General features: G+C 55.6%; 1 protein-coding gene across 1 annotated transcript in view; it reads right to left on the bottom strand.

The window, feature by feature from the left end:
* The window catches only part of ZNF609 (zinc finger protein 609), a 57918-nt gene extending 47453 nt beyond the window's left edge, over positions 1 to 10465 (bottom strand). Inside the window, exon 1 of the mRNA XM_074156185.1 lies at positions 9719 to 10465. Coding sequence (XP_074012286.1) covers positions 9719 to 10465 — 747 coding nt within the window. The remainder of the gene's footprint in view (positions 1 to 9718) is intronic.
* Between the last annotated feature and the right edge of the window lie 4416 nt (positions 10466 to 14881).

Here is a 14881-nt window from a genome sequence, read left to right as displayed (position 1 = left end):
GGGAGGGATGGGGGGGGCGAGCAGGGGGAGTCTGGGAACAGCGTTCATTTGCATAGCACCTGGGAAAGAAAATCACAACACTGCATTTACATAGCTAATTGAGGGAGCGAGCTTCCCGGAATTAGATTACTGTCTGGCTTGGGAAAAATAAAACCCCAAAACAACACAACCACAGGATTAGGAGCTGTAGTGGTGCCTTCTCCACTTGGAGCACCTCAGATGCTCTCCCCTGACAAAGTCTGTGCTCGCATCCAACAGGAGTGGATCCGATCTGTGCAGACGACAGGGGAAACTGAGGCATGAAGGCTCCAGCATTCGCATTGAGGAAGGGCAGCCAAGAGTCCCAACGGTTCCTCTGGCTCCCTTGGCACTGGACAAAAAGTGCTTTCCAATTCTATCACATCTTGTCCCCTCAACAAGATGTAAAATGTGGTAACCTCCATGTCACGACCAGAATTAATATTTAAGCCTGCAAAGCAGCCTTGCTCTCCGCATTATTCATCGCAGCAGGCTTCAAGGGACCCCAAATGAACAAGGGCCAGGCAGTATCTTAAAATAAATCTAGACACTTACTGAGTTTTAAACCAATTCCAGTGTCAAGCACCGGGGAAACATCAGCAGATGTGAGCATGTGTCATTACCACACCATATAAAAGCTTTGTGGTTTAACATCCTCCTGCAAAGGGATTTATCCTGTCCTGGACGCACTGGGATGGAGCTGGCACCAGTCGGCCAGCCGGGGGCAAGGGAAAAGGAGAGATGGATGGCACCACGTGCCCTCCTGGGTTGAACCGTGCTGGCCAAAGCGGTGACCGGTCAGAGCCCCCGACCTCTTACACCCCACTATTGCCCCGGCAAAGTCTCCCATCCACCCCGGGGGCACGGCGTGCCCCCCCTGCCAGCCCACAACCTTAGCTCACCCTAGAAAACCCCAAGCGCCTTTATTTACATCAGATCAGTTCCCTGATCTGCTCCGTGGGCAGGAATGAGTAACAGGGACAGGAATATCTCGAGCAGATGTTGTCACCAAATACAACATAGCGTCAGGCTGCTGGTGGTTTTAAATCATTTCGGAGCCCACCGACTTCTTTCCAGCGCTGGGCTGTGTCTTCCCAGCTCTCCCGACTCCAGCCACTGGCTCAACATCTACCAGACCTGGGGTGGCTTTCCCCTGGCAGCCCGGCAAGGTCTCCAGCTTCAGATGCTGATCACCACGAGGTGGGAACATCACAAGAAGTCACCCCAGAAGTCCACTGCCATCACCCTTTATCTTGCACAGGGTGCTGCTCACCATCAGCTGAGTATTGGGGTACCCTCTCGCCCAGCACATCTCCGAGGCCGCCTATATACAAGGGCTCACAGAAAAGATGGATTTCACACCTCCAGCCTGAAGCAACCTCAAGAGGAGCAGCAAAGCAACGCAGTGTTGTGTTTTCAAGGCAAGCATCAGGAAAAGAGCAGCACGGAAGACACCGTGCCTGCAGGAAACTGGGAAAAGACAGAGAATCCCCAACCAGCCGGCCTTTAGAAGTGGAGGAAGGGAAAAGCACGCAGGGCTTTGCTCCACAACCCTTTCCAGCAGCTGCCGGGTGGAGGAGCAGCTTTGCTCATTAGCAGGCTATTCCTGGCACACTCCCCCAGCATCAGCCCCCCGGCAGGGCCGCAGGAGCAGCTCAACGGGTTTTGAAGCCTTTCGGGGTCACGCGGCGCTTGAGACGCGCGAATCTTCCTTTAAAGAAATCTCACTCAGGCAGATAAATGGTGCTGGGTAACTGGGGTCATTAGGCTAATAAGCAGCCACCGCCAGCCTGGAAGCAAAGCAACAAACACGAGCGAGTCTACCGGAGCTGGTTAGCCTCAAAATCTGACCCATCTCCAGCAGGTACTGTCTCCAGCGGAGGAGAAATGGGGTCCGTGAGTCAGCAGGATCAATCACCTGCCAGCCCTTTCATCAAAATCTCTAATCAAAGCATCAGGGGAGCAGATTTGCCACTCGCTGGCACCGAGGAAGACAGACCCCGTCGAGAAGCAGCCGTCCCCCCCTTTGTCAGCCTCCTCGTTAGCATGTTGTCATTCCGCTCTTGCACTTGGGGAACAGGGAGATGTCTTCTCCACTTTCCCAGCGCGGTTCAGTGTCCTTGACGGGGAGCTGCAGGTCCTGCTTCCCACTCCGGCTGCGTTTTGGCACCACGACCTATTAAACAGGACAGGGCAACATCGAGGGGTTGGGCATCGGAACTAACTCACCCCTTTACTAGTCCTTCCTGACGCTGCCAGCTGGGAAAGCAAACAGGGAGAGATGCAGTGTTTCCTTTATAAAACCTTCAGAGGTGGGATCAGCTGGAAGTCCCAGCCTGCTACATCTAGTGGTTATTAAAAAAAAATATATATATATATAAAAAAAACCCCACATATAAATAACCTCTCAGCAGGAGCCAAAACTCAAAGACTAACCCCATGGTTTTAAGTGAACGAGGCCAATTTCCTCCTTTGTAGCTCTTGACACATGTTGGCTGCCTGCCCCCTTCGCGCCGTGTTCCCGCAGCAGAAGGCTCCGGGCCCAGGGACGATAAGGAAATGAGTGGTGTCATTCCCAAGGCCTCCCAACGCAGCCCTGTCAGCAGCTCCGGAGGTGGCCGATTCCAGCCTGGCTGGAGAAAAGGAACCACGGCGAGAGGAGCAGGCAGGAGCCGGCAGCTGCCTGCACACCCACTGCCCCTTTGGGAGCTGCCAACACCGCTCCAGCTGCCCTTCCCTGGAAAGAGCCAAGCCCTGTGGAGAGGGGTGGGAACGGCACTGGGATGGCAGGAAAATGGTTCTGCCCAGGGTTTTCGGTACCCAAGCACCTGGCTTCCCCAATGCCCTAAAAATCCCAGAGGAAAAGGAATTACAGCATGAACGCCAGGTCTGAAGGGATGGACGGAGCGAGCTTTGGAGGGCTGTAAAGCAAAAGTGGTATCCAGTGAAACACCTCCACCGGGAGTTTCTCCGCCCAAACTTCGGCCCTAAGACAAGGAAACACCAGGCACTACCCATCACATCTGGGCCAAAATCGCAAGGACGGCTTTGAAGCAGGAGACTGGGACCAGGCCTGGCTTTGCCCCACATCAAGCGACTCAGATTCCCAAACCACCACCTCGAATGCAGAGGAGACTTCTTCATCCTCACCTCAATAGGGATCTCGGGTCAGAGCAGCTGGGGTTTTGTCAAAGCCTCATGTCAAATGTCTTGACATTTGGGGTGGGAAAAGCTGTTTTGGTGTGTCGGGGTGTTTTGCAAGCACGGAAGGTGCTCGGCACGCAGAGAGCTCGAGCCCTCGACTCCCCGCTCACACACCATTCCTCAGGGAGCTCAGTGGCCAAACCACTTTTGAACTGTTTTGTATGGGAGCAAGACACAAAGAGCTGCCAATGGAGGGTGAGAGCAAGTCCTAGTAGGATGCAAGGACAGCAGAGTTGGAAGCTCTGAGCAAGGTGAATCAGCTGCGCTGCTCTACTGGTGCCACCATCAGCCACCCAAGGAGATGAGGACAAGAATTAAGGGATAGCAAGAAGCTGGCGACACTGCAAAAAAAAGCCACAGCAGAGCTGGAGCCCTTTAAACCCACCAGCAGGACAATGTAAAGCAGCAGCACAGGATTAGCGGCCACATCTCCACAGCCACGTGCAAGGAGCTGCCTCTGTGATCAGGCTGGGGCCAAGCTCACAGTGGTCTCCAGGCTCTACACAGAGCACCGTTTTGAGGTGCAAAGCTGGAAGGAAATGCAGGATCCATCAAACAGAAACATCCCTGAGAGTCTGTGGCCATCTCCTGTTGGGCTTGGACCTAGCAGAGCTACTGCCTTCTGGGAAGATCTCACCTCTTCAAGCTGGAGTCACCCGAGCAACCCCTCACCCCAACCCTCGCCTCTCTATCCACCACAAAACCTTATCCCTCCTGCCAAAAAGGTCTAAAAAAAAAATAAAAAAAAAATAAAAAAAAAATAAAAAAAAATAAAAAAAAAATAAAAGGCTTTGATTCCAGGTAAAGAATTAATGTGTGGGAGACACCTAACACCTGGGGGGTCATCCCACACCCTGGTCAGGCTGGGACAGCCACAACTGTAGGAACAGCACGGAAGACAGCATGCAGACCCATGTCTCTATGAGTTTAGGGGAAGAAGGTGTGCATAGAAGACACCAAAGCCACACTGCAAACTGCCAGAGAAGGCAGCAGGGAGAGCCCAGGGATGTATTTTTGGGGCAGTATTTCTTTTTTGGCAGCTGCCACCGGCTTGGTGCAGCCACCCCACTTCCTGCACTGCCATCTGACCTCCCAGGCACTGCTCCAGCACCACCTCCAACGCCACACTCTCCTCCCACAGAACCAGAACTGGATTTTCACACCAGCTTTGGGGCCAGTCCCCTGCAGTGTCCCCCACTTTCCAACATCTCCTCACCATCAGGCCACCCACAGCAGGGGATCTCTGCTTGGAGCACGTGCAGGGCATAACCCTGCTGTGTTTGGGGTGGGAAATTCAGGGCAAAAACATGCACCAGTGGCTTCTACCCCGTCTCCCACAAAGGGGCAAAACTGAATCCAGCTCTGGGCTCCCCAGTTCAAGAAGGACAGGGAACTTCTGCAGAGAGTCCAGAGGAGGCTGTGAGGATGATGAGGGCCTGGAGCATCTCTCTGCTGAGGAAAGGCTGAGAGCCCTGGGGCTGTTCAGCTGGAGAAGAGCAGATGGAGGGGGGGATCTCATGGATGCTGAGCAATAGCTAAAGGGCGGGTGGCAAGAGGATGGGGTCAGGCTCTTCTCAGTGGTGCCCGGGGACCGGACAAGGGGCAACAGGCACTAACTGGAACATAAGAAGTTCCATCTCAACCTGAGGAAATAATTCTTTCCTGTGAGGGTGGCAGAGCCCTGGAATAAGCTGCCCAGAGAGGGTGTGGAGTCTCCTTCTCTGGAGATGTTCCAAACCTGCCTGGCCACGTTCCTGCGCAACCTGCTCTGGGTGGCCCTGCTCTGGCAGGGGGTTGGAGGAGATGTTCTCCAAAGGTCCCTTCCAACCCCCACCACTCTGTGGTTCTGTGAATCCAGCCTCCTTGCTGCCCAAAACCACAGCGCACGTGACCCAGAGAGGCTTTTCAGAGGAGTCGAGTCTCCAGAGGCTTCTGTTTGCCTTTCCCTTGTTTGCAGCAAGTCGCATCTGGACGCTCGTCAGAAGAGGAGGAAAAAAAAAAAAAAAACAACCCGCCCTCCTCCTGCTGAACAACCTCTCAATCACAACAAAGCCCCAGCGGCAGCCAAGAGCTGGGAGGCTCTTTTGTTTAATGCTCAACATCCCCGGCCGGGCCAGCTCGCCCCAGCGCGCCCGGGAGCGGGGTGCCAGGGGCAATGGTGGCCAGCCGGGGTGGAGAGCGGGCAAGCAAGCGCCCGCTGCCCTGGCCAACCGGCCCCGGGGCCAGCTCGGCCACACGAGAGCAGCCGCTGGGGCAGGCGGTGAAAACGGGCTTCCCGAGCCCAGCCGGCAGCGCTGCTCTGTGCACGGCCATTTTGCTGAGCACAGCCACTCACGGAGAGCCGACATTCCCTCCCAAACACCAGTGCCCCCCCCCACCCCACCTCAGCTCTGGCCATCCCCAATGACCCATGGCTTGCTGTCCACCACATCAGGGACAGACCTAGTTGCTGGTCTGGATGTGGGTGCATCAGCGCAGGCTCATTTCCCTGCAAGAAGTATTAAGCCCCCACTCCTGCCCCCCCCCCCCCCCCCATCTTCTGGCACTCCAGCAGCAGGGGAGCAGGGGTGCAAGGAGATGCCGAACTGCAGCCCCAGGGAAATCCGTGCCCGGTGCTCAGCCCACCCCAAAGACCCTGGAAGGGCTCAGCAGGGTTATTGCCAATGGGTTTCATCACCATCAGCCCCATCCCTGGCAACGTTATCACTTGTGTCCCGACACACCGATGGCATCGGGTTCAAGGAGGGCATGGAACAAGCCAAGCCAGGGCATGTTGTACAGGAGGCTGGATGCAGCCATGAAACGCACCTAGAAAAAGGGCGTTTGGGGTATTTCATTCCTGAGGCTTCACCCCAGGAAGCAACAACAAGAGCCATGGGGTCACACCAGCAAAACATCTCCCGTCAAGCCCACGGGCCACGTCCACCGGCTCCATCACTCTGATGTGAGACACGGAGCAAGGGTGATCTCACCCGTGGACACCGTGCCAGCTCCAGCACCTGCTGACATGAAAGAGTGTCTGAAAAAAAAAAAAAAAAAAAAAAACCAAAAAAAACAAAGCAAAGCTCTTTCCTACACCCAGCGAGGACTGGAGGGCTGCAAAACCCTACAGCGAGATATTTTAAAAGCACAAAAGGAGAAGGAGGGGCAAACTGTGGCATGAAGCACCTTATCAAGGCAAAAATACTCGCTGCTACAGTGCTCTTTAATCCAGCCGAGGAGGTACAACAAAACCTCCTGGTGGAGGCTGACTGCTCAGCGCACACGTACGCACAGGGAGGTCACCTACCCAGGGCTGAAGCTGGAAAAGGGAGAAACAGTCTCTCTCTTTCTCCATCCCCAGATGGAGACCAGCCTCCCTGCCCGAGATGGAAGCGGGAGCAGCACAGGGTTAAGCAGAGGACAAGCTGTCGGAGACCAAAGGTTGGGCTGAGTCACGTTGTGGCTGTTCCTGTTTCAGTCTGAGCAAGTTTCTTGCTTCCCAGGCAGTGCTTGTCCCCAGGCCCGCAGGAACCTGTCCCATTCGTTCCCTCAACACATTTGCCAAAGGAAATGCCCTCCCATAGCCACCTCTGCTCTTTGCTTGTCCTCCAGACTCCATTTAGCAGCATCTCTGCAGCCTTCAGGAGAGAGGAACAGCTTAACGCCATTGCTCACCTCCACCCTGTCCTGGTCACTGGCCCATCCTCAGGCTCTTCTTCAAGCAATAAAACTGCTTTCCCACCCCTCACCACACAGCCACCTTTCTTCTCCTCACCCATGGCCTTCCCAACCCAAAGAAAGACAACTAGCTGCCTCCAGGAAGCTGACAGAACACAGCCAGTGTTTCCTCCTGAACCCAAACATGACACATTCTCTGGCAGATCCGGATCGTAAATCACTTCTCAAAAGAGGGCTCAACCCTCCAGGCTGAACCTCCATCGATGTGGTTGTACCTGAATCTGGACGAGTAAAACAGCAGAACCGTCCTCACAGGGTATCTTTATGGAGATGACAGAATGGTCTGGGTTGGAAGGGAACTTCACAGATCATCTAGTCCAACCCCCTGCCGTGGACAGGGACATTTTTCACTAAATAGGTTGCTCAAAGCCCTGTCCAACCTGGCCTTGAACACTTCCCATCATGGGGCATTCACAACGTCTCTGAACAACCTGTTCCAGCATCTCACCACCCTCATCATAAAGACATTTCTTCCTTATTTCCAATCTATAACTATCCTCTGTTGCTCCTTGTCCTGTCACTGCAGATCTTGGTAAAAAGTCTCTCCATCTTTCTTTTAAGCTCCCTATAACCAAGGGGGGGTCTCCCCAGAGCGGAACAGAGGGGCAGAATCCCCACCCTTGCCCTGCTGGCCACGCTGCTAGGGATGCAGCCCAAGATACGGCTGGTTTTCTGGGCTGCCAGCGTACGTTGCCAGCTCACGTCCAATTTGTCACACACCAGTATCCACAGGGCTGCTCTCAACCCATTCACCCCCAGTCTGTACTGGTAGTGGGGACTGCCCCAACCCAGGTGTAGGACCCTGCACTTGGCCTGGCTGAACCTCAGGAGGTTCACATGGGCCCACTCCTCCAGCCTGTCAAGGTTCATGATGTTTGGTCCCTGTCTTCATAATCCCCTCTTTGCTTTGGCATTTCTACCTGCAGAGGGCTTCTGCAGCTGAATCAGTGAAAGAAAGAAATCCTGATAGTGAAAACACAGGAAAAGCCGTGCAAGGTACGACCAACGGGCCAGCCAGCCCCCGTGCTGGCTTTGGCAGCTGCCAGCAACCGAAGGAACGTTGAAATCCTACCCAAACTACTTCCCAAGCTCAAATCCTCCTCCGGCTTTTCCCAAGCCAAAGCCACCTCCCCGATGGGTTCTTCCTCCACAAACCCACCCAGGTGCCCCAGAGCACTGGTGAACTTTCAGCATCCACAGCTTTTTGCAGCAACATTCAAGGCCATCATGCAAAAGACCATCTGCTCCTCTTCCCTGTTTCCTTCACTCTGATTCTGCTGCTGTGAAGGATGAGGAAGCAGCACATCATCTCCACACCACTCCTTAATTTTACTGGCTTCAGTCCCCTGCCCCAGGAGTCTTCTCCCAAGCAGAGGAAGCACTGACCTACTTCGCAGCTCTTCTCCCAGAGCCACCCCATGACTGAACATTCCCGCCACCCTTCTCCAGATATGGTCTATCTTTTTGCAGATGGAAAAAAAACAACAAAACCACAAACTCCCCAACATCTCGCTGGTCTCAGCAACCCTCCCAAATCCTCTCAGCGCTCCCCACCCATCCCTTCCCGGCACCGCAATCCCCACACCGAAGCAGAAAGCAGAAATCCTCCTGGGGAGCCACCGGCTGCGAACACGGTGACACACACCCGACAACCCCACAGCGCATGCTGACAGCGATGGTGCTGAGCCACCCCGAAGGCACACACTCGTGATGCTCACCCCACGGCTTCCCGGGCACGGACCAGCGACACCACACCTGCAGGTAGTGCAGAGGAGCTCCTGCTCCAGCCAAAGAACTCCACACACCCAAAGTCTTCCCTCATCTTCCCGCAGAAATCACATCAGCCACCGTGATTACTAAAAACCATCCCAACTGCGCTGCCGTCCCGGCGGCTGTATCCAGAAACAGCTGCACAGCCACCCGGAGCCCAGCGCCGCCGAGGTGGACAGACGGCCACTCACCCCGTCGGCCACAAGCCTCTTCACACCCCCAGTGACCTGGGAGAGCAGCTTTGCCAGCTCAGCATCACTGCTGCGTGTGAGCAGAGGAGCCACACATAAAAAGCCACCCACAGCAACGCGTCGGCCCGAGGCTGATTGTCACCACAAGTGGGACAGAGCCCACGTACCATCGGCAGACCAGAAAACGAGGCGGTAACTCCTGTCAGCCCTGCACCTTGTGCCTGCCTGCGCGCCCACGCAGATCCCACATTGACTAACACGTTATGGTCTCCTTCTCTGCAAATGATGCAACCAGAGAGAAATAAATTCCTTTGGGAGCTCCAAGTCACCAGGAAGCAGAGGACGGCTGTCAACAGGAGGAAGCCAACAGATGCTACCCTGTCCTGTCGGGAGCTGAAGCGGGCACAGAACTGAGACATCACCTTCACCCCCAACCTAGGCTCCTCCCGCAGAGCAACAGAAGCCGGAGAGGCTCGGACCTGCTCAGCACAGCCACAGAGCCAAAGGAACCAAATCCCCAAGTGTACAGCAGGATGGTTCCCTGACACACAGAGACTGCAGGCGATTTGCTGGTGCATGGTTCCCAGAAGCCAGGCACAGCTTGACTGGTGCCTTCCCGTCACCACGTCCATCCATCACACGGCCAAACCACCTTCACACCAGAACAAGAAGGCACCAACCACACATCAGCACTGACCCCAATGGCGCAAGACACACAGGCCCACTGTAAGCTCCCACTCCCTTATCACCCACCGTGGCACATCAGGAGCCAAGCGGCGACACCACCTCCCCCCGCACCCCAACACCTTTCTTACCTTCTCCGACTTCACCTTTTTCAGCTGCCGGCACTCACTTTCCCCGTCCTCCAGCTCCGACTTAACTCCCAAGGGATTGAGCGCAGCTCCCGTGTCAATAGCTATACTCCCAAGCTGCTCGGCAGCAGCAGGCTCTGTCCCCTGGCCCCCATCGTACTGTCCCACCCTCACGGCCAGGGCCAGGGGCTGCAGCACGCTGGGCTCCTTCTCCACCACAGCCCCTGCGCCCTCACTCCTTTCCTTCTTGCTTTTGGATGAGCCACCCTCCTTCTCCTTCTTGGAGCCGGCCACGCTGCGAGACGCCTTGGCCGACTTCTCCGAGCCCTTGGGGGTGACGGCAGGCACCAAACCACCTGAGTTCGCGCCATCCCCAGCACGTCCTTGAGCCTCCTTCTTGCCACCAGCTCCCTCGCTGGGAGTGAACAAGGAGGTCCCCGGGGTTGGCTTGCCACTGTCCTTGCCACTCTTGCTCCTTTTCGACTTGGATTTGCCCTCCTTGCCCTGTGGGCCCGGCACCGGGCTCACAAACTTGATGTTATCCGGTAGGGTTGCCACCGCGTTGGGTGCCGGGAGCCCCACCTCTTTGGAGCCCGACATTTCCAATTTCTGCTGATCCTTCTCCAAATCAGCGTCCAGGTCAATGATGAGATTCCCTACGCCAATGTCCCACTCATCCCCGCTGTCGTACGTCTCAACCGGGTTCGCATCGATTCCTTTCCCTCCGGAAGCTCCGCTGCTCAAGGACATCTTAGAGTTAACAGCCCCTCACGGTTCAAGGCTCTTCCCTGCCTCCAGGCCCTGGGGGTCACCTACGTCCTTGGGGGGCTTCCAGCGGTGGGGGTCTGCCCAGGTGACGGCATCGCTGCTGGGAGATCAAAGAGAACAAGGTTACACACAAGGAGCTCCAGACAGGCAGATCCTGCCTTCACCAGCAGCCACATGTGCAGGCAGGTCCTGGGCAGGGTGGAAGTCCCCAACCTCCCAATGCCCCATCACGGGGTACAAGGCAGCATCCTCCTGCTCCCCCCACCCCAGGCCGGGGGCTGCTCCTCGGCCGTCCCCGCTGCAGCAGCCATCTGGCACCTGTCCCTCGATCAATACCAGCCCTGGCAGGTCACAGCTCTCAGCTCCAACAAGACATTACTCACACGTTTCCCCACTCGCCATTTCCCTCTGAATTATCGAGCGCTGCCCCTGGGAGGGAGGATTGATTCCTCTCCTGCTGATGCCACCCACAGGGAGGGCTCCTCTCCACAAAGGACGAGAGCCGCTCGCCATGAAAGTTGAGCACCTCTGTGGGAAATAAATCCCGAGCTTCAGAGAGCCTGCCACACTTGGAGGCTTCAGAGCGGTCGCCGAAGGCCAAACGGCAGCAGGAAGTGCCAGGTTTCCATCCTGCACCTCAAGGCAGCATGACATGGCTTTAGGACGTTAAACCACCAGGCTCTGAAGGACAGGAGATTGCATGGGTACCTGGTCTTAACTGGGAAGAGAGGGACCAGCTGTACCCGACCCCAGCTAGCCAAAAATTCCTCCTCCTGGATTCCCAGCCCCTCGCCCTCCCTGCTCTCAGACACATCTTACCCTGCCCTGTCCACGGAGCAGCGACCTGGGGGGAGGAAAACAAAAGACACCCACGCGCAATCTCGAGTCAATCGCTGAGATTAGCTTCTGGCAATTAACACTGAGGAGACATAATTAACACATGAAACAGCTTCTTCCCAGCAGCCACCCTGCCAGCGACTTGGCCCCTCCACCCAGCTCTCCAGGTCTCTTAAGAAACCCTTGGCCACCCATTTGGATGAAGCTCCTCTCCAGCAGCACTGTCTTCCCCTTCCCCGCCGGCTCCTGGTACTGTTTATGAGCCACACTTCAAAAACAGGTGACTTAAAGAGAAATGAGAAGGAAAAAAACCACCAAAACCCACACACGCACAAATTTCTTCAAACCCCAGCAGGCAGGAGCCTGGAAAGCAGCTTCATGGTGCGTTTCCAGAGATGCAAACACTGTAAAAATGCCAGGGATTCTTTCATCAGACAGGCTGCTGCAGCCAGACCATTTTCCATCTGCTCTCCACAGCATCCTCGGCTCTGTACAGCTAATAATCCGCTCTCTGACAGGTCATTACGGAGATTTTTAACCCCAGGAGCTGGGGGCTAGCATGCAAGCTGGAAATGAAAAGCACTGACCTCTCATTTCAGCAGCAGAGAAAGTGCCGAATCAGGAGATCACTTTGTGCACAGGAGTCACTAACAACTTCCCAAAGCCGCACCGCGTGCTTCTCTTGCCTCCTCCTCCTCCTCCTGCCCCAGTACTCGCTCCCCAGCCGCGAACTGAGGTGCCCAGCCAGGTCCCACTGACCAGCCCTCTCCAAACCACCCATGCGGCCAGTGGTGGGCACAGACCATCCATCCATCCCCTCCCAGCCGGTGCGCAGTGCCGCAGCCGTTCCTTTGTCCAGGTGGGCAAAATCAGTAACAGGGTGGTTAAACCAGATTTTTAGCTGGTAACAGCCCCCTCCTGGCCCAAAGTTGAGGCCCAGCCTCCAGCCACAACCCTGCCAGACAGGGCTCAGGGACACAGCACTGCCACCCAGGATCAAGACACAGGGAGAGGACAAGGCTCAGCCTCCAACTCCAAGAGCTGGAGCACATCAAGGGCCACGGCCAGCTCTGATCAGAGGGACAGATGGACCAGGATCTGGCCTCGCAGTCGCAGGAAGGTGACGGACAATCCGCAGGGATGTATTGCGACAGGCACAGCATCACCTTTCTCCACGCAACGCCTCCATGACGCCGGCTTGGCTGGCTCAGCTCACACCAAGGAACTCACAACTCACCTTGCTGTTTTAAGTGTGCTAATATACATGGACTCACACATATACATAAGTATTATTTATATATATGAAATAAGGAGAGCAGATGAGCAGGACTTTGGTCTGAAACTATGCAAACAGCAGCAGTGTTTGCCAATTCCTACCACAACAAAAGGAAGAAGGAGCCCAGAAGTCCACTGGGTCCTCAGCGATTAGAGAGCCAGGAACAATCAAAGGGTTAGAAAACAGAGGAGAAAAACCATTCACCCTACGGAGGAGGCGTCGAGGGAGCCGAGGTTCTGCTCTGCAGAGGGAAGGGAACCACAAACAGGACGGACGAGAACAGGCTGGGTCTGCAGGAGCGGAGGAAAAGCACGTCATGCTGAGAGCAGGGCAGGGAGCTCGAGATGTGCCCCTGCGGCAAGAGGGACTGGGGCAGGGATTGGGCCTTTCCAGCAAGGGCCGAAAGCCAAGACCCCTCATCTGGGGGGGGATCCCCTGCAAGTCATCCATTGCATGTGGCTTTAAAGCATTTCCTGTCCCTCCTCCCTGAAATCCCCATCCCAATTCCCCGTTTCTCTTCTCCAAAGATGTGCCCTCACAGGCTCAACCTCTGCAGCCAGAGGAGTGTTTCAAGTCGCTCTCCTGAGTGAGGCCCCCCCCAGGGAGCCCAAATCAGCCAGGCTGTTGCTATTTCAGGCGGACACGAACCCCTGGCCACAGCCGAGAGATGGAGGTCCCTTTCACACTGCCTGGTTTGCCCAAGCTGGAAAAGCGCTGGGTGCTATCCAGAGCCTCCCGGCGCTCCAGCCCCGGGGGGCGGGGAGTAACGCCATCACAAATCACAGCATCTCGGAAAAACAGACTGAGGAGATTGATTCAGCTATAAACGTGTCCTTCCCCTTACCTCCTGCCACGGCAGGATTGATCCCCACGCTACATGAAAAGCATGTGCTCACTTGTTGGCCTGGAGACCTGCCAACAAAGCGTTTTAAGAGCAGTCCTGGAGCGCAGATCCTGCAAGGAGACAGCTTTCTGCTTGGGAATGCTGCACACACACAGAACCAGACATGAATAATTCAGCTCCATTAGGTGCCCGAGACCTCTACAATCCACATCTTTGGGCTGGGACGGAGCCAACCCAGTATTAAGAGACAAACCTGAAAGTTCACTTTTGGAGCTGCAAACACACCTAGAGAAAAGCTATTCAAACAGAAGAGCTCGCCTTCAAAAAGGAGCAAGGAAACCGCAGGAGCCCCCGGTGCTTTTTGCTTAAAAGACAGGCAGGATGCTAGGCAGCAAACCCGCCCCGGCTTTCTCTGCCGGTTACCGGAGGCCAAGAAACCGAAGCGGGGCAGGATTGACCGCCCAAGGGCGGCAAGATGCAGAAGAAAGCTCTTCTCTTGGCAACACCCAGCCCACACGTAGGGAGACTGTCTCGTACCCATGTGCTCCAGCCTGCAGCGCTCCAGGATCAGCCTCTGGTGGCTTCCAGACATGACCGACTGCAATTTTCACCCTGATTAACTTTCAGGAATGCCCGCAAGAAGGAGCGGCATAGATGACGGAGTGGAGGGCGGGGGGTGAAAAAATTTCTCCATGACATGGCGTTTCCTCTGGCGGGGCACAAGGCAGAGAGCGGAGGGGTTTGGCGAGATGCTCGTCCTGACCAGGAGAGCAAACAGACCCCTCCGCTCCCTCCCAGGAGGAGGCAAAGGCAACGTCGGGGGAGACCATCCATGGAAGAGATGCTGTGTCCCCCCCTCTCAGCTCGCCGAGACCCCAAAGGGCTCCCCAGGAGCCCCCAGCCTGGTTCCACCATGGTGCCGTGATGCTGAGGCCCTTCCTCCCGCCGCTGGCAGCCAGCCTGCAGCTCTCCCCGTGTGCTGCCTCCACACAAGATCCCTTTTTGTTTCCTTTTACGACTAAAGAAACTCGGGGTTGGGGGGTGGTGGCGGGGGGAACGCGCCTCCCTTTCCCGAGCTGCCACGCTCACTCCCCACTCGGCTCCCACTACCGCGTTTGTAATCCCCCAGCTGGGCTTGTTTGGGTTGGATTTTTGTTAAGTAACTCCCATGTCTTTTCTGCAGATTTCTTCTTGAGATGTTCCCCTCTCTCCCCGCCCCCTCTCTCTAGAGATGGGGGAGAAAAAAAAAAAAAAAAAAAGCGAGAGAAAAAAAAAGAGAAATGTTGAATGCGAGCCAGCTGGCACACACAAGAGGAGACGGAGAAATCTGCACAAAGGAGCTTCCTCACTCACTTGCTGCTTTCAGCTCAAGAAATCAGGCAGGGGAGGAGGGTTTGCTCTCCCCCATACATCAGTCAAGCCGTAGCAGACAAAGGAGATT

Source organism: Numenius arquata, chromosome 11 (genome assembly GCF_964106895.1).
Source record: "Numenius arquata chromosome 11, bNumArq3.hap1.1, whole genome shotgun sequence".
NCBI classification, from domain to species: domain Eukaryota; kingdom Metazoa; phylum Chordata; class Aves; order Charadriiformes; family Scolopacidae; genus Numenius; species Numenius arquata.
This window is presented reverse-complemented; position numbering and strand designations above follow the sequence as displayed.